The 20,020-nt window shown below is 37.3% G+C and overlaps 1 protein-coding gene across 1 annotated transcript in view; it reads left to right on the top strand.

Annotated features, from left to right (window-relative positions):
* TTC6 (tetratricopeptide repeat domain 6) overlaps positions 1 to 20,020 on the top strand; it is a 216,366-nt gene that overhangs the window by 63,451 nt on the left and 132,895 nt on the right. Inside the window, 4 exon segments of the mRNA XM_060098150.1 lie at positions 403 to 495; positions 5,045 to 5,254; positions 10,850 to 11,010; positions 15,368 to 15,547. Coding sequence (XP_059954133.1) covers positions 403 to 495; positions 5,045 to 5,254; positions 10,850 to 11,010; positions 15,368 to 15,547 — 644 coding nt within the window.

The raw sequence follows: 20,020 nt of genomic DNA, 5'->3' as shown, positions 1-20,020 counted from the left end.
CCCGGACCCCCTGCATTGGGAACACGGAGTCTTAACCACTGGACCACCAGGGAAGTCCCCTCCATTAACATTTAAAGTATATTTATATTCCTTCTCACTCTTGGTTAGATTAAATTTTACTTTTGATTTTATCTTTCTTGCGCAGCCATTTAAAAGCAGTGTTTTATGGTATCTGATTTAATATTACCTAATTGTCTTATTAAATCTGATGATATATCTATAGAGCCCAGTAATTTAAAAAGCCGTAAAATTGGAACAATAGACAAAATATTTTTATTGTATCTTTTGTTCTATATTTCTCATTTACTGCATCATATTGACTAGCATTTTACTGCATTGAATAATATCTCAGTGATTTTTAAAATTGACATTATTTTAATTGTTTTCTTTTTCTCCTTCAAGGATATTTCTTTATTGGGAAAAGTGTACTGGCCCAAAACACTGGAAGTGCAAGCAGAGCAAGGACTGCAGATAAGAATTAAGGAAACTCAAATGGTAAAGTCTTTAATAAAAAAATCCTTCTTGCCTATATTGAAGTAATAGTCTGCTTCTGTTGCTTGAATGTTTATCTAGAGAGTTAAAAAAATTCTCCTCTAACTTATTTTAGAGGCGTGTTTAACTGTAAGCACATCTAATCTAATACCACATTGAGAGTCTTGGCTATTTTGGCTCTCCATTGCTGCCTATCATAGACCTTCGGAGCTAAGGCCCAAAACTCATTTCAGAAGGAAAAGATTTTAACAATTCTTCTCATCTAAAGACATTTAGATCTAGAAGGTAGCTGGAGAATTAATTAAAAATTATTAGCTTCTAAGAAAGCATCCATCACCTTATTCTTTATTTACCTAGAAGAATTGTGAAAAGCATTGACAAGGGGCATATTTTGTAGAGAAATATGGACACTTGGTGACAGAAGTTTGTTTCAGAAATAGAACTTGCTTTTCATCCATCATTGGCAAAATACTTAGGGATTCAAAGCAATCTGAAACATATTCCTTGTGAATGGGAAGTGCCTCCCTGTGTGTAGAAATCCACATTTACATAAAACAAATGATGGCACGATAATCCGTCTTTTACAAAGGATTTGTAAAATGATATCATTAAATAACAAGCTCCTTTATTTCCTGAAAATATGATTCCACACACATAAAAATTCAGATCACAATTCAGTTTTAGGATAATATATCATGTTTAGAAAATGTATTGAATCTTTTCTTTTCACAAAAATCATGGATCCTGTAATGTTAGAGTTACTACAAATGGTTGACTACTAGAGTTTGAGATGCTTCTGGGTTGAGATCATGTATTTTTCTCCTCTGTATTCTCATCACCTGTCTCAAGACCCAGGAAATATGGCACAATATGCGGATAAATCAATTTTGAAGCCTTACCACATATGCTATGGGCTTAAAACTGATATCTAGGGTAGCTGCCTCTAGGTGACACCATTTACAGGTAGATATCAAAACCTCTGACCTGTAAGTTTCTAATAGGTATAGTAAACTGATGATACAAGATCAGTTAGGTTCAGAAAAATAGAAATCTTCATTAGTAGGATAAACTTGACTTAATACCATTCACTGAATATTCATATAAAGTATAAGAAAAGATTATTCCATTTTGAAGGAAACTATGAAAAAGGCCAATTACCAGATACCTAGCTTATACATCACCTTGATTATTTAGAATAAACATTTAAGCAAAAATAATAATTGCTTTGTAATTCTGTAGAAACCATACCCTCAGCTTTGACATTTACAAGCAATTACTGGACCTCTTCTGGTCACTGGCTTTTTAAGAGGAAGCTTCCCACTTCTTTAGATGTATAATACCTTTTAAGCTGATACCTGGCCATGGTAAAAAAGCTCCTCTGTGGTATCTTTAATTCCAAACACATTTTTTGGGTACCTGCTCTGTGCCAGAGAACAGAACTCTATCTGTTCACTGTACCTATCCCTTAGACTTGTAGATGCTTCCTGGACTGAGATTTGTCTGTGCAGCACTGGCCAACAAGCACCCATCTGGAGAGGGCCTGCTCTTTCTAAGTGGTACCAGGCACCCTACCGTTAGAGCATGGCAGCCTCAGTTGTGAGCATCCCAGTGCCACAGGCCAGAGTGCTCTTAGTTCTTTGATGTAATTTATTTTCTTTTAAAAGAGAACATTCTTAATGCAATATCTTTCCAAGTACCCACCATTTTAAATATAATTGTTTTTGAATCATCATGGAGAATGATTTCCTCTCATACTTAGCAAAAAATCAAGGAATTCATTCCTTTTCCTATGATGTGGTGAGCATTGTTTTAGACATGGTTGATACAAAGATAGAAAATACAGCTCTTGTGCTTGAGGAACTCATTGTATAGAGTAGAGCAGTATATAGAGACAAAGTACAATACTGTTTAATAAATATTCTAAATAGAGGCTAATTACATAGTAGAGAAGAAATGTATATAATTTCCTTTCATTCATTCACAAATAATTGCACAAGTTCTACAATGTTCTAAGTGCTTGAGGTATAAAAGACAGGTGAGACACAATTTCTTTTTTAAGGAATTCTCAAACTTGAAGGTTTTGAAGTACTCAAAATTTTTGGTCTCAGGATGGCTTTAAACCCTTAAAAAATATTTTAAGGACCCAAAAGAGTTTTTGTTTGTGTGGATTCAATCAACCAACATTTACCATACTAGAAACTGAAACTGAGAAAAACAAATTATTTATTCATTCATTTAAAATAATAATCAGCCTGTTACGCATTAACATAAAACATATTTTTAGGAAAAAATAATGTGCAAAACAAAACAATTCAGTGAGAAGAGTAGGATTGTCTCACACTTTTTGCAAATGTCTTTAATATCTCGTTTAATAGAGAGCTAGATTCTCCTATCTGCTTTTGCATTCAATCTGTTGTATGTGTTCTTTTGGTTGAAGTATATTAAGTAAGTCTAGTCTGATTAGATTAGAAGGGAATCATTTTAATAACCTTTTTTTTACATAGTTATGGATGGTCGTCTTTGTTAATACACCAAAACTCCACAAGTGATAGTTTCTTAAAGATTAGTTGCAGTGGAGAATCTGAAACCAGATAAATGAAATTATTGTGTATCATTACTTTAAAATTAATTGATCTACCTTGCTCCTTGAACAGACCTTTAACCCCCTGCATCATTTTGTACCTCATGTGTTAATTACTTGAAAAGTATTGACTCACTGTTTTACTCCTCAGTACTTTTCCATCATCAATGTAAATGTCAACACAGTGAAAAAGGAAAATAAGCCTTAATATTATTATGAAAATAGTTCTGACATTGTAGATCCCCTGAAAGGGCCTAAACTGTCAGGAGTCTGTGGAGCACATTTTGAGAACCAGTAGTCTATTGTGTGGGCTAAAAAAAGGGTAAGAGAGTACAATTTGGATTCAGGTTGTTTAGGTTCAAACACTGTCCTGCTACTTAGTCTCAGTATGACCTTGGGCAGGTTACTTAACTTAGCTAAGCCTCAGTTTCTTCATCCATAAAATGGGATTACAAAGAGTTCCTCTACTTCATGGAGTTGTGGTGAAGATTAAAATTAAATGAGATAATGCTCATATATGTTGACAATTATAGTGATGATTACTTAGACGAATGTAATATAGTGTGATATACGCTAAAATAGAGCAGGCCACAGGGTAGTGATAAGATCACTAATGGCTTTCTGGGTAGGCGAGGCTGGCAGAGTTCTGAGAGGGTCGGTTGAAGCTGGAGGATTACCCTTTCCCTCTCAAGCTTTTGAAGGGTGGAACCTTCATCTATTCAGTCTCCCCAGCTAGACCCTGGTAGAGTGTGTTGAGGAAGCCAGGAGCAGACAGGGTCAAAAGAAAGGGAGTGATGAACAGTTCCAAACGCTACGGAACATAAAATGAATGAGTTTGTCATAGGTAGACAATATAGGCTCATAACACATGTTTCCCTTGTGTAGCTATTCTGCCATTTTATGGAAGGACTTTTTTAAACCCCTTTTTTTACCAATGAGGAAAATGAGGCTAAAAAGGGTTAAGTAACTTGACCAAGATTACACATCTATTGGTAAGACACATCCAGGATTTATATTAAGTCCTGTCTAGTTACAAAGCTCTTACTCTTTCCCCAGCACCATTGAGTAGCTTTATAAAAACACAAGCTCTAGATTAAAGTTATGTTTTACAAAAGTATATTTCTTGGTTTAGCCATTCTTTCCTACATAATAAAGAAACTTAAATAGTATTTGGAACTACTATATGCCATCTTTACCCTTTATTTTACTTATTAGCAAATGAGTGTGCCAGAGAGCAAAGTGATACAATTGCATTTTCAAGTCATTCTATAAAATTCAGATTCTATGTAAATCAGACTGGTTTTCTCATCTGTTAATTTGAGGCAGTGCTCATAATCCCAAATAATCTTGGTTTAAAATTGGGTAATACCCAAAATATGTCTATAAAGATACTTTCTTAAAGGCTTGGTGAGATGCACATTAAGTCAGTGAGACCTTTTTAAGAAACACAAAACAGGTGTAGGAGTGATAGTTTGTGAGAATTTTTCATTAGGGCTTGGCATGGAGCTGGGGTGTCTGGGTGGTCTTCTTGGGGCCTCTGTGTCAGCTCTTCTCTGAGGGACTGAAGTCATGCTTCTGGAAGAGCATTTGGCTAGCAGGCATCTCATTGCTTAGCTCCAAAGAACCTCAGGTTGGGCAGAGGTCATATATTTCAGTGGGCCTTGATTCTGTGTGAGTGTGGGTGAGAATCAGGGTAAGACTGGAGTCTTGTTATTTCCTTAGTGTTCTTGCATAATACAGGAGGGTAGCAGTATTTTCTGAGACAAGGGCCAAGGAAAATAATTTGCCACGCTTCATGTTTTTCTTAAGTCAATTTGAGTTTCTTTTTCTAAATCTTCACTTATTACCTCTGCTTAATTTCTGTCACGCATTTTCATAGTCATTTGTTGTCAGAGAGAAAACATGGCATAACTTAAAACTTTGGAAGGACCAATAAAAAGAGCATATTTGTACATTTATGTTTCCCAACAGAATGTGCTTGAGAAGCTTCCTGAAGCTGTATCAAGTATTTTCCAGATTGAACAAGAGGACGTATTGGAATGGGGAGTCTCAGATGCAGAAAGCATATTATTTAAGCCTCAGGAAACTTTGGAAGTTCAGTCAGCAGATGAATCAAGTAAACCTTTGGAAGGTGAACAGCCCATTGGTGATTCAAAAACAACCAAGCGGCTGTCTTTAAAGGTAAAACACTGCTTATGTTGGAAACAGAGTTATGAGAGATGAGGATGTGTAGGTGTGAAGATATGGCCCAGAAAGGACCAAGGCCTGTGGGAGCGTTCACCCTGAAAAAAGGGCCTTATATGTGAAAACTGCTCATTTGGGAAAAGGGAACTTCTGTTTTTTCAGAGATTTTAGTCTCAAACCTAATTGCAACTCCGGGGAGAGAATAAAGATTCTTAAGGAGTGAGGGAACCTCAGGGCTTTCAGAAATTGACCAAGAGTCTTCCTGTTACCATCTTGAGAGAGTCAGGAACCTGTAGCCCAGGGACCTGGACTGGGTGAACTTTGTAGCCTTTGCCCCATTTAGGTTTATCCTACTCCCTGAGTTTTTTCCTACTGTGAGAATTTTATTTTATTTATAATTTTATTCCACTTTATTTATGCATAATTTTCATAATTTTACCATATTTGTATATTGCCTTACTATTATTTACTTAGTACATTTCTTTAATTTGAGTCACTTTTTGACTTGAATAAATGCATTTATTTAAAAATAGATATATTATTATTAGGATTTTTTAAAAAGCCACTTTTTCCTGAACCACAGCTTACTATCTTGGTATTATCTCCAGCAGTCTATTCTGACAGATTTAGATGGATACCCCTTCCTGGGTAAACAAGTTTTCTAGTCAGTCCCTCTCCTGGGTTTCCCTCCCCCCACCAATGACCATGATCCTACTACTGTGCTTCACCCAAGCGAACTAGCCATTAACAGTTCTTCAACTTTTGCCCCAAAATCCCAACTCTGAAACCTTAGATTTATCCATGACCTCATTGTTTTCTTGCCTCTCACAAAATAATCAGCCTCCCAGGCCTAGATTCCTCCTAATATTATTGCTTATAATTTTTTTCTTCTTTTTACAGTTGACCTTATATCTGGATTAGTACAGTTGCCTCCTGGTTTTTATTCATTTCTCAAGTCCTACTTTCTTAGGTTCATCCTGCCTGACACTAGCATACAGATCTTCCTGCAATAATAGATCATAAGGAAGATCCACAAGTAACGGGTGACACCACTGCTGTCGGGGGAAGGGACTTAGGCTGTGATTGGTGAATGACTCCATCAGAAGTCATGCTGTCTTCCTAAAGCTCACATTTGGGGTATGAAGTGAAGCTTGCCAAGGCTGAGTAACCCCACTCATTGCTAACTACTGCAGGTGCAGCCTGTGTGTTAGGCTGACACCTTCTAGGTGTGGAGAACTTAGAAGGCATCTTTTAAAACAATGGCATCTTGAAAGAGTGTTAGGTTTGTGGGTACAGGTAGTGTTTTCATCTATTCTCCTACCTGAACATTGGGACTTTGGAAATAAAATGAGGGGCAAATGGTTAGCTACTAAATGTGTCAAAGAAGGAAATGAATTTTCTGGACAGTGATTTAACCACAATGGCCTGTCAGGAATTTGAATCCCTCATTGAAAAAGTCCCATAATGTTCATTCTTTTGGTTTGCTGTGGCTGATATTAAATATTATTAAGAAATATGCAAAATTGTTTATTTTTGCTAAAAACAGTCATTTCCTAAGGTAACTAGAATTTATTGAGTACTTACCACGTTTCAGCCACTTTGCTAAGTATTTTACATATGTTATCTTTTTTTCCCCCCTGATAACAACCCTATTATTACTCTCATTTTATAGTTTAAAAAACGAGTCATGAAAAAGATAAATAATTTGCCCAGGTACAACCATATGGCTAAGTTGTAGAGTCAGGACTTGAACTGAGGTGGTCTAATTCTGGATCCTTCACTCTTTGCCGCTTTGCAGCACTGCCCTTTTATAACAACAATTAACAGGTATCTGGTTAAGTACAAGACTCACAGTGGCAAAAATGACTATGGATGGAGTGTTCCTCACTTAACTAGGGGGAATGGTTTGATGAGAGAGACTTAGAGAACAGATTAAGAGGATTCTAAACTGAAACCAGAAGTGTTTCAAAAGGAGGAGAAGAGAATGTCTGATAAGACTTTATGGTTTATAGCTGTGGGATATTGTGGGACACATCAGAAATGCCAGAGAAAATAGTGCTGGAAGTTTTCTGACTCATCCCATCAAATCTTCACCTTGGATTTCTTTTATTTGTGGTAACATCTCAAGATCAGTCAATATCCATGAGCTTTACCCTGTTTGGACATTTGAGGCCATAACGTTAGTCTCTAGCACCTCTGGCACAGGAATGAGGAACAGTGTACTCCAGCAAGCCAGGCCAGACTGGGGGGACAAGAAAACTTCTTCTGACATCACTCAGAGAAGTGGCACAGAGGTGTGATAAAGGAGAAATACAGGACTTTCACAGCTCAGATACATGCCAGACAGTCTCATTCAGCAAAAAAAGTAGAGAATTTAATCAGTTGTTACTTTATTGACCATTTATATCCTTAGAAGCTCATTAGTATGATAAAGGTTATTAGGTCTCTGGTCTGTCATGACCAACAAAAGGAGAAATTAGATAATAGCGACTCTGTGAAGAAATGACTGACAGAAGAACCCATGAGAGGATTGTTGAGCATTTTAGGAGGGAAGAAGTCTGTAAAAAAATATATAGGGACTTCCCTGGTGGTGCAGTGGCTGAGAGTCCGCCTGCCGATGCAGGGGACACGGGTTCGTGCCCCGGTCCGGGAAGATCCCACATGCCGTGGAGTGGCTGGGCCCGTGAGCCATGGCCGCTGGGCCTGCGCGTCCGGAGCCTGTGCTCTGCAACGGGAGAGGCCACAACAGTGAGAGGCCTGCGTACCGCAAAAAAAAAAAAAAAAAAAAAAAAAAATATATATATATATATATATATATATATATATAGTTAACACATGTCCTGAGATTCTAAGTAGAAGGAAGTTTCAGAGATGTGGGATACCCCAACCTCCCCCAACCCCGCAAATTTTCACAAAACAATTTTGAGTGATCTATTGCATTCAGAGTTTTAAAAGTATACAGAAGATGAAAGAAGAAACACATATCCATAGATAAACATAAAAGTGGCATGTGCCTATAACAATTATATCAGGAGAGCTAAGATCCAAAATGGGTTGAGGCCTGTGAATAATGCTAAGAATAAGAAAGTATTTTTTGGTGTTAGTTTTGGAGCAAAGAGAGAAAAAAGGAAGGATAACCCTGTCATTATGGATGAATAGTGTGATGACAACAGATGACAGAGTGGTCTTAATTTATTTTTGGAGAAAGGTTGAGGTTTTAAATAAACAGAACTATGACAAAGAGAAAGGGAAGCTGATAAAATGGTACTTTGCTTCTCTTAAATCTGACAAGGAGGATGATCCTTAGTTTAGAAAGAAGAGAAAAGAATTGATAAAAGAAACTTGAAGCCCGAGATTGGTAAAAGATTTTAAGAGTTAACTTAGATATCTGATCCTGTTGGCTCAGATAGATAGGTTTAAGCCTGCTGTGCCCCTGTCAGCAGCGGCTTTGAGGAGCTGCTGCCATGGGAGAGGTGCTAGGAGCCTGGAGACCGGCAACTGCAAATCTGAGTTTTATTTCTTCTTTTAAGAGTAAGAGTTATGGTTTCTGTAATGTGTGCACTGATCTTGGACAAAACTCTGGAATGATTAAATGAATCATTAAAATAATTGTGTTTGAACCCTTATAAAAGGAAGGAGTAATCACCTGGAGCCAGCATGGGTTCCCTAAGGGCAAGCCATGGAAGACCAACCTTATTATTTATTTACTTTTTTGAGAATTACTAGAACGAATATAAGAAGAGTGTCAGACCTGGGGGTCAACACATGAGTATCATGGGGAAGAGCCTGGCATACCAGAAAACTTAATAAATATTAGTTATTGTTATTATCTTTTGGATTTCAGCAATCCATTTATGAAAGCCTCCTGATGACAATTTTGTAGACAAGACTACAATCGGGTGAACTGCCAGGAGGATTTATAACTAGTTATGCAAAGGACAATTAGTCATGAAAGTCCCTAGTGGACTGTTATAGGGCTGTGTCCAATTCAGCTTATTTTCTGATAATTTGGTTGAGAATATGGAAGATTTACTGATTGGATTTGCAGGTAATGTCCAAAATGTGACTGGTAAGATTTGCTTGGTCAGACCTCAGATGAAATTTAATTGGGATAAATGTATGTATCGTTCTTTCCTTGGTTCCACAAACTAAGTGCACAGATATGGGATGGCATGACTTAGAGCAAATGTGGACAAGACTTCACAGTTTTAAGTTATAATTTAGGTTTGTGATAGGGAGATATGAGCAATCATAATTTGCATTGATTGACGATTACCATAAAAGAGGATCATCCTTCTCCTGGTGGATCTGATCACATCACACCTCAAATATTGTGTTCAGATCTGGGTGTCCAACCCCAGGAGAGACACTGACAAATTGGAGACTGGAAGAGAGCACTCAGGATGACAAGAGTATTTCAAAACCATGTCATGTAAGGTAGAGTTGAAGGGACTGGGGATGCTTATGTGGGGGAAAAGAACGCCCAGGGGAATCAACTGTATTCGAATATTTGTCTGTCACATGGAAGAGAACCAGATCATTCCTGTATGATCCTGATGTTTGAATTGAGACTGGTGGATGAAAGTTGTTAGGTTCAGTAATAAACAAACAAAAATTCTAACAACTGGAAAGATTTCAAAGAGAAAGTAGCTACCTTTGGATTTATCCAGGTCCTCTGTTTCTGATCATGTTCAAGTCGGGATGGATGGCCTTTGGCGGAGATAATATAGAGGAAGTTCAAACATGAACTGGATGGTGAGGTGGAATACCCGTACTCTGAGCTTTCCTTATTCATCATCACTTCCTTACTGAAGACATTACAATAGCTCTCTGCTTACAACTGCATCGAGCCCAAACCCTCTACCTAATTTAGAAGAACCTCCCTTTATCAGGCCTCCTTCTCTTTACTCAGTCATTCTCTGCTTTCCCCAAGGAACACCTCCCTGCTTTCTTCCTTAAATCTAGTCTCAAAAAAGGACAGAGCAACCCACAGAGAAAAATATCTTTAGATGAACTATTGCCATGAATTCTGCAAATTTCCTAAGGAATCTAGGAAGACAATACTCCTAATACCTATAATGATTAAAAGGCAATTATTTAAGAGACAAAAATGCATTTGATTTTTTCCAAACAGTGGAAATAGAAAACAGTATAACTGTAAGAAGCATAAATTTGTAAACATTGTTCAAAATAGTTCTATAAAGCATTAAAGTTCATTTTGGCTTGTGCTTGCAACCAGCAGTCATGCCAAACTTTAAGTAGCTAAAGGTAAGTTCTATTAGAAATACCAATCAAAAATAGTAGATTTATGGAGGGAAAAAAATCTTATATTTTTCTTTAATAGTTTTAAGGCAGTAAATAGAATATTATAAATAAATATGGTACTAATATTCTTATTGCTATGAAGGTGTATAGGTAGAATTTAGGAAAAAATTTAGAGGAACATATCAACTCCACCTTTAGGATTTATATTCTGTTATAAAATACACATACAAATTAGGAGTTTAAAAATACCGTGCACCATTAAATAGACAGAAAGATCAACGCTTGGCTACAGCTTTCCTTAATGGCTCATTTTATGTTTTTTCCAAGGTGAAATCATCAGAATTGTTGCAAATCAAAGGAAAAGAAGTTAAGCAAAGGCGGAAGAGTAAATTAGGAATTACACAACAGAGACAAAGAAAGGTTTCAAAATCCCTGTGTGATCAAAACCTACCTAAAAAGAGGTAAATTCCTTAACTTTACAAATTTAAGTGCCTGAAGAGAAGTTATTCAGTAGCATTGATACCTGAAAGTGTGTTTTTAAAGGAAAACTAAATGTTTCAGAAATTCATGTCTGAGATCCAACTTAAACCTTCTCACAGGAAGAGTTGGTGGCAGGTAGTACAGTTAGGGGTATGTATGTTGTACTCCACACTGTTTTTTTTTTTTTTCTGGCCACGCCACGTGGCATGTGGGATCTTAGTTTCCTGACCGGGGATGGAACCCGTGCCCCCTGCATTGGAAGTGTGGAGTCTTAACCACTGGACCCCCAGGGAAGTCCTCCACACTTCTTTCTACTCTTTTTTTTTTTTGACCAATGTACTTAGTTTAATGACATAGCAATAGCTAGAATAAAAATATTAACATGTTAGATTTGATATTTTTGGTCACTGAAGTGCCTGATTTGGATTGGTTAATTTTGTTATGATAAAATAAAAGACAACCCAGCACAAAATGTCCATAGGCCAGTCGATTTGGAAATTTAGACGGCCTTATTTTTCTCTGCTATCATTTCATGTTTCATTCCCATCCCCCCACACATTTTCAATAGGGTTTCTTATTACACAGGGGTGCAACCATAATTTTGAATAATACTGTGTAAATGCAGTTTAGGTTTATGATCTATCTTTTGCCAGTCATCTTGTTGAAACTTATTTTCTCCTTATTTTTCCACTAGGTTTTTATGGGTTGGTTTATTCTAGATTCTTCTTCATTTAACTCTTTATGGGGGCTTAAAGAAGCTTTAATTATTAGCTTTTGTTGTTGCTTAGGGCACTGAAAAGTGTGCAGGACATGGAAGGCAACCTTTTTATGGCCAGCCTAAACTTTGTAAATGGATATTACTCACAATTTAGTAGCTGAGAGTAGACTCATGGGAAAAGAATTCCAAAGTTTATGAAAGAGTCAAATTGGCATTTAAGTGACCCTGTACATGCCATTGCTTATCTGCATTGCTTTAAGCTCATTTAGTTAGCAAGATTATGTATTAAAACAAATAGTGACAGCAGACAACAAGTATTTTACCTTCAATAAATAGTTACTGTCAGATTATCAATGAAGCAGAAACTTCTTGATTTTTTTTTCTAAAAAACCTTGCATTTAGTGCATTAGGCAAAGTAGTGTGGCCACACACAGAGACAGTCTTTTCTTTTTTATGTCTTAGTGTTTCAAAGAATGACAAATAGTCCTGTTTAAGGAGAGTGTGCTATAAAAACACACAGCCTTTCTTAAGCATGCCAAAAATATTTGTAGATCTTCTTGATATATATAGTACTGTGTTAATTCATTTACTGTGTTGATTCATTAAAACTGAAATCAGAAATCACCATTATAAAGAAATAAGAATGAGGTGCAGAGGAATAAAATCTGATATTTAGAAAGTTTATATGATAAAAGAATTTAGGAAAATCTTTTATTCACTGCTCCTTTTTCTTAATCAATTTTTTTACCTAGCTTTTCTCACCAGTGACTAGCTTCCAAATTAAGTTGTTTCCTTAGGAATTCAGCCATCCCTTAAAAACACAGTGTTATTTAGCTCAACCAAGGGAGATTCACTTGCAGATCTATATTTTTAGAGTATGATGGGAACATAAGAATTCAGATTGGTTCTGATGCTTTTTTAAGGAAAAAAGAAAATCTGTAATGTAATCTCAAGAACATTCCACTAGCCAGGACCTGTCCCAGATAGAATGAAGATGTAGGTGAGCTTGACATCAGAACTCACCTTTTTCTCTCCTCTTTTTCTTCTCAGTCCGTTCTTAGGAACCCTGAGTGCCTGGGATCTTTGGCTTCCTGGAGACCCATTTTCACTCCCCAAGTTATGTCTCTTTGTCTCAGACATTTTCAAATGTTTTAGATTTACCTCTCTTTTCCTCCCCCACTTAAACATGTTCAAATTTCATGTCCTGTTTTTTGGGGGGCCCTATGCTGTTTCGGAAATGACATAAACCACTCTCTATTAGTGATTCAATGATGTACATGTTGTGCCTAGCAATGGGTTAGATGCTATGCAGTGCAAATAAGTAACAACAGCAATAAAAATAAGCATTTCTTGAGAGTTCCAGAGACCAGGAACTGCTATTGTTATCCATTTTTATAAGGCAAGGGTTAAGAAATTTTGTTCTCATTCTGCAGAAGACCTTCAGAGAGATCAGTAATAGAGTTTGCAAGTGTTAGAATTAGGATTCTGATCCAGGCCCAGCTAACTCCAAAGTCTATATTTATACTATGCAAGTCTATATTTATACTTTGCTTTATACTAGCATATTTATACTATGCTTCTATCCAGGTACGTGGAGTGGTCAGTGGACGGATCTGCATTAACCCATTAGATAAAGGGTCAGAATGGGTGGGACAAGAATAGGGGAATGTATGAAAAGAGATTTGTAAGAAAGTAAAGTTTGCAGAGAAGTTTGTCCTTGAGTTATTGTTTGGAGAGTGTTTAGACATGGACAAAAAGATAAGCAACATATCCATAACTTAAAGAACTGAGAGGTCTTTCTGGCCCTGTGAATTGTCCTGGAGACAACACCTGCCATGTGAGAGACACTGTTTTAAATGCATTCATTCCTTTCTATCTTAAAGCAACTTTACCCAGGATGCACTAATGTTGTCATTCCCAGCTTACCAAACGTTGTTATTCTCAACTTACTGAGGTATTAAGAAATTAATTACTTGCTTATTGCCAAGTGATAACTTTAAACAGGATTTGAACAGAGGAAGTCTGACTGCAGAGTCTACATTCTTAAACACTATGCTAGAAGTAGGGCCAGATACTAAGAGCCTTGAAACTTAGAAAGAGGAAGTTAGATGCATGCAGCAAGCAACAAAAAAACATTGTGCTGGGGAGAGGAGTATTTGAAGATCGGTGTGATAGAATTTTGAAGGATGTATGGAAGGGGGAAGAGACAGGGTGCAGTGCTTAATCCGACTGGAAGACCTTTGCTCTGCAAGCTGAGGTGATGAGGACTCCAACTGGAGTGTGGTAGAAGTGAGCGGGGAGAAGGAGCACACCTGAACAGCTCTGTCCAAGGGAGAAACTCAGTTTTTCATTGGATAAGCAGGTGAAGGACAGAGGAGACAAAGATGACCCCAATGTTCTGTATCTTGAAGATGAGGCATCTAGGTGAGATAGTGATATCAGACATGGGATTTGGGAGCCCTCAGCACAGAGGAAAGAGCTGAAACACTGAAGATGATTCTTCTAATGTGGAAAGAGTAGCTCAACCTTGGAAGCCCCATACCAGTTCGGAAGATGGTGAAAGAAAAAACAGTGACTAAGTCAAATTATGATGAACTTGAAAGGTAGATGGAGAGCTGGGATAGTGCAGGCTGAAAAAAGCTCATGGAGGAAGAGCAATTTCAAGAAGAGTCAACAGTATTGCCAGCTGTGGCTTGGAGGTCACAGAGACCACGATCTAAAGATCTAAAGTTCATTTGATTTGATTTGATGAAAAGGTCATTTGGTTAATATAAGAATATAGCTTTAGTAGGGAGGTGGGGATGGAGTAGTACTGGCTAAGGGCCACTTTCTCCTCAGGGGTCATTAACAGACGTTAATAGGAAAGAAATTTGACTTAGAGTTAGCAGCATTGTGTGTAGATCCTAGTAGCCACTCACTGATTTTGTGACCTATGCAAAATAAGCCTGCTCCAAAATAAGGATAATAATACGTCCCATGTAGTTTCACTGTGGAAGTTAGAGAAGATGTGTGTGGATCGCCTAGCACAAAGTCTGGTGCATAATAGATGCTCAAAAGTACTTGTTGACTGGCGGGGATGACAAGTGTGACAGTGGGGATTAAGAAAGACCGTCATGGCCTCTTTGTTTTGGAAAGGCAGGAAAGAGGCAAGTTCTAGCGTGGTGGGAAGGAAGGTGCTACGTTAACTTAGAGAGACCCAGGTTTCCACTGATGCTAGTTAATGGATAATGTACTGTATTGTTGTGCGTCTTCAGGGACACGAGCATTTGTGCAGAGGAGCAAAGAAGTAATGTATGATTGCTGGTTATGGTGTCACTGACTGAGTTACAGAGTTCCGGAGAGAAGAGATTTGGGTGGGGTGGGATGATAATGAGTTTGCTTTTAGACCTGTCGATTCTGAGATATCTGTAGGATGTATAGGTTGAGATCTTCAGCAGGCAATTGTATATATGGCTGAAGATCTGGTCAATGGCCTGAGATTGTAATATTACATTTTTTAGAAACTACTGTACTAGTTTTAAATGTGATCTCTCCTACATTTAGACCTCTTTTCTTAGAGCCTGAACTAAACTGTCAATGTGAATGTATTTTGCATCTAAAGAGCACAAAATGATAAAAAGAGGCCCGCTTTCTTATCTCTGTGGCAGAATTCCACGGACCCTTCACGATCTGTGCGCCACTATCCCAGCCCAAGAACTGCCCATTGACTTGCGCCTGGCTTCTCGAATGTATCATACAGCCGACAAGAAAGGCCACAGTACTGTACTTGGAGTATGTGGAACCTCTTTCTTAGATGATCGCTATACAGATGAAGAGCAAAGAGATAGGTAAGAATTCCACTGGTAATTTTGTTTTAAACTAGATTTAAATGGCCAAAGAATTTCTGCCTTTGAGGCTTAGATTTTGAGGAGTTGCTTCTGAAAGGAGCAGTTTTGGTCCTTTCCATTCCTTCCCGGTACATACACAGTCTAGGTCAGTGTCTTCATTTCCTGCCGTTATTGACATGAACCATGCCCTATCATATAAGGTAAGTTTAGTGGTTTATGGTTCCCAAAGAGTGTCACATACATGATCTCATTTGTTCTTTGTAACAACTCTGTGGAGTACAGATGTGGAAATTGAAGCTTATAAGAACCAAGCATCTTTGCCAGGCTTATACAACTAAGAACATCACAGATTTGGGAGTTGAAGCCAGTTTTTAGATTTCAGCATCATTGGGCATGCTTGGGTCCAGGGATCATGTACAAATGTCATTTCCTCTGGACCTTTTTCCACTTCTCCTTGTGTCTCACTTTCCTTTGGTATGTGAGTATTCTTTTATGGAGAGTATATAATTTATAGCATCCTCAAATGAGAGGAGAAAAGGGAAGGGGGCTAACATTTATTTAACAGGAACTGTATTCCTTGCACTGTGCTGTGTGCTTTGCATCTTTCCTGTTTAAATCTTCAATCATAAGGGAGAAGTCATAATTTCCATTTTATTCATGAAGAAACTTAGGCTTTATAATATCAGGTAACCTGCCCAAGTTTTATCTCTAGATAGTGATTAGAATACAGATTTGTGGGACTTCCCTGGTGGTCTAGTGGTAGAGAATCTGCCTTCCAATGCAGGGGTCGCGGGTTTGATCCCTGGTCAGGGAACTAAGATCCCACATGCACAGGGCAACTAAGCCCGCATGCCACAACTACTGATCTCATGCACCTCAACTGGAGAGCCCGTGTGCGGCAAACTACAGAGCCCATGCGTGTTGGAGCCTGTGCGCCACAACTAGAGAGAGAAAACCCGCACGCCACGAGAGAGAAGCCCGCGAGCTACAACGAAAGATCCTGCATGTCTCAACGAAGATCCCGCATGCCGCAACTAAGACCTGACACAGCCAAAAAAAAAAAAAAAAAAAACAAGAATCCGGATTTGTTTAACTTAACTTTTCTCAAACTTTTTTTTCATTATCACCCCAGTAAGAAGGCTTTTTAGACTCCCCCACCCAACTTCCCCTCTCCATTATATTGTAGTGCTCTAGATATACTGTATATCTGTTTATGGTACTGTATGTATATCTGTGCCTTACTTACACATAAAAAGAGTAAGCTTTTTCACCCCCTGCCCTCCCCAGCCACTAATTTTCACTCCCTTGGGGGTGATATCACCTGCACATAGAGAATGCATGCTCTAAAGTTTCTTGTCTTTCAGAAGAGCTGGTAGGGATCCTGAAAAATCATCTATAACAGGTTTTTAAAATACTCAAATATTAAATGTTAAGTTACATTTAAGTAGATGTATGTTTAGTGTTATATTTGAACTATTCTAGATATATAAGAATAATATTTTAAAAGATCACTTTTAATTAACACTATCAAAAAATTGTAAGTAACTGACCCACACTTTTCATGCTATATTCTGATCCCATTTCCTCAAACTTCACTTTTAGTAAAAATTGTAACACCTTACTGCATTCTTTTTTTTTTGCGGTATGCGGGCCTCTCACTGTTGTGGCCTCTCCCGTTGTGGAGCACAGCCTCCAGACGTGCAGGCTCAGCGGCCATGGCTTACGGACCCAGCTGCTCCGCGGCATGTGGGATCTTCCCGGACCAGGCCATGAACCTGTGTCCCCTGCATCAGCAGGCGGACTCTCAACCACTGCGCCACCAGGGAAGCCCCTTACTGCATTCTTTTAAGGCTTAAAGTCATGGTTTCCCTGTGTTTAGTAATCACAATGCCATTCAGTATGAATCCCCAAAAGAAGTTCAGTCTCATGTTTATTTTCTGTTAGGCAAAAAGATTTTTTAAGGGATTTATGTGTTATTCATAATTTTATGAATAAAATTATATGTGAAGAATTTTAGAAATTTCAGAATTGCTCCAGTATCTCTGGTAGATTATAGAAGTTCCATATGACTTCTTTGGAATGTCTTTGAAAAGCCTAAAGCTGAGAGTGGACATAAAGACATAAACATAATCCAGTAGTTATGAAACTACTATATTGAGTCATTTCTATTAGTACTCTGCAAGCCAAGCATCCTTGGCTTACAGCTTCTATTATTCATGCAAAGTGTTAAAAATACTGATTTCTTTCCAATTCTAAATTTTTTTTTTCAAGTAGGTCTCACTTTCTTTTTCCAAGAGAGTCAATAAATGTTCTATTTGATGATGATAATTCTTGGCAATTTGTTCCTAAGTACCAAATAAGAAGTTAATTTAAGTACTGAATATTTAATTCTCTGGCATCCATCTCTTGAGGATTACCTTGCTAAACATAGCTTAACCTTTTCAAAATATATCTGTCTGCTGAGCCTACAAGTTCAGAGAAATGTATAATTTTTTCTGCACTAATAAGTTGTCTCAAGAAAGGTAATTGTGAATACAAAATGAATACCCTTTCACTTGGTGGCTTTTTAGTTTTTCTGTGCAATGAACAGTTCCACAAAGCATAATACTTGTGGTTATATAGTTTTAATGCTTTCCTAATTTTGCACAAAGTAACTGTTGTTTGTGGGAAACACCAAGGATATTTTAATGGGATAGAGTGGGTGCATAAGTTTATTTAAAATAGCAATGTACTGTTCAAACATGTTTATTTTGCTAAATAGCAGTTTTGATTAGAACTATAAAAATATTCCATATTGATCATATTTTTACTTTTAAAGTTTCTGTATTGTAAAGAGAAGTTTATAGACATCTAAGAATTAGAACTCTTAGCATGGAATTTTAGATTTGGGGTTTTAAAATAAGGGAAATTATTAAAAGTGTTTAAACACTTAGATTAGTCTTAACAGTTTGGTGAGTAGTCTTCTGAACATCTCTGTGTAAACATGTGTTTAAACCATAGATGGCATTCTATAGACTTATATTTTCCACTCAAGGTTATGTGTGAACATTTAAATTACTTCATAATATTTGCTAACTTAACCATACTGCAGTGTAAGAAAATTCCTAGGTGTGGCATTATTTATTAAAATTTTTGGTTTAAAAATTTTGATGCATATTGCTGAACTTCTCTCCAGAAAAATCATACCAGTTTATATGCTTACCAACAATTTATGGTATTGTTCATTTCCTTTCAACCTGGCCAAACCACTAATTGTCAATCTTCTGGATCTTTTCCTAATCTGATGAAGAAAAATATCTCTTTATTTATTGTTTTATTCATTTCTAATAAGATTGAGCATATTTTTGGATGTCTCTTGATTATTTGTTTTTCTCCTTTTGAGAATTACCAGTTCATATTCTGTTATCATTCATCTTTTTCTTACTGATTTATAAGTGATCTTTTTATATTAAAGATTTTTATCATATATAATGTAGAGTTTAAAAAATTGTTTTGCTTCCTTTTCAGTTTTATTTATGTTGTTTTATGCTATCCAGAAGTTGTATGCTAATACAGAAGTAGTGAAAACTGGCAATAGTTCCCTTCATGTGTTCTAGTCTTGGTGTCATTCTTAGAAAGGGCTTTTCTACACTTCAATTTAAATATATTCTCTTGGGGCTTCCCTGATGGCACAGTGGTTAACAATCTGCCTGCCAATGCGAGGTACATGGGTTTAATCCCTGGTCCGGGAAGATCCCACATGCTGTGGAGCAACTAAGCCCGTGCGCCACAACTACTGAGCCCGTGCTCTAGAGCCTGAAAGCCACAACTACTGAGCCCATGTGACACAACTACTAAAGCCTGTGCGCCTAGAGCCCGTGCTTTGCAACAAGAGAAGCCATGACAATAGAAGCCTGCGCACTGTAATGAAGAGTAGCCCCCACTCACTGCAACTAGAAGAAGCCAGCACACAGCAACAAAGACCCAACACAGCCAAAAATAAAAACAAACAAATAAATATAGTCTGTCATATTTTCTTCTAGTAATATTATGGCTTTCTTTAAAAAAATTAAATCTTTGATTCATCTTTAACTAGTTTGATAAGAAGAATAAGCATTAATGTTTCTTTCCTAAATGACTAGCCAATTGCACAATATCGTTTATTCAATAAATCCTCTTTTTCTCACTAATTTGAAATGCCAACTTTTCATACCTTAAATTCGAATGTGTTATCAAGACTATTTATGGACTTACGTTCTATTTCACTGATTTTTCTATGTAATATGGCTTGTGTATTTTGTGGATCCACCATCAAGAAAGAGAGAGCTGGTGGCAAAAATGCTGTCTTGGAAAACATTGGCTGACCTTCTCAAGTCAGGTACCCTTATAGCCAGCTTCTGGTGGTAAGCAGTGCTTAGACTATAGATCCCAGATTTAGCCCTCAACTCAACTTCAAATTACAAGGGAAATTCCTAGTCACATTTTCGAAAAACG

This window comes from Mesoplodon densirostris, chromosome 4 (genome assembly GCF_025265405.1).
Source record: "Mesoplodon densirostris isolate mMesDen1 chromosome 4, mMesDen1 primary haplotype, whole genome shotgun sequence".
Taxonomy (NCBI): Eukaryota; Metazoa; Chordata; class Mammalia; order Artiodactyla; family Ziphiidae; genus Mesoplodon; species Mesoplodon densirostris.
Note: the sequence above shows the minus strand (reverse complement) of the source record. Positions and strands in the feature narration are given on the sequence as shown.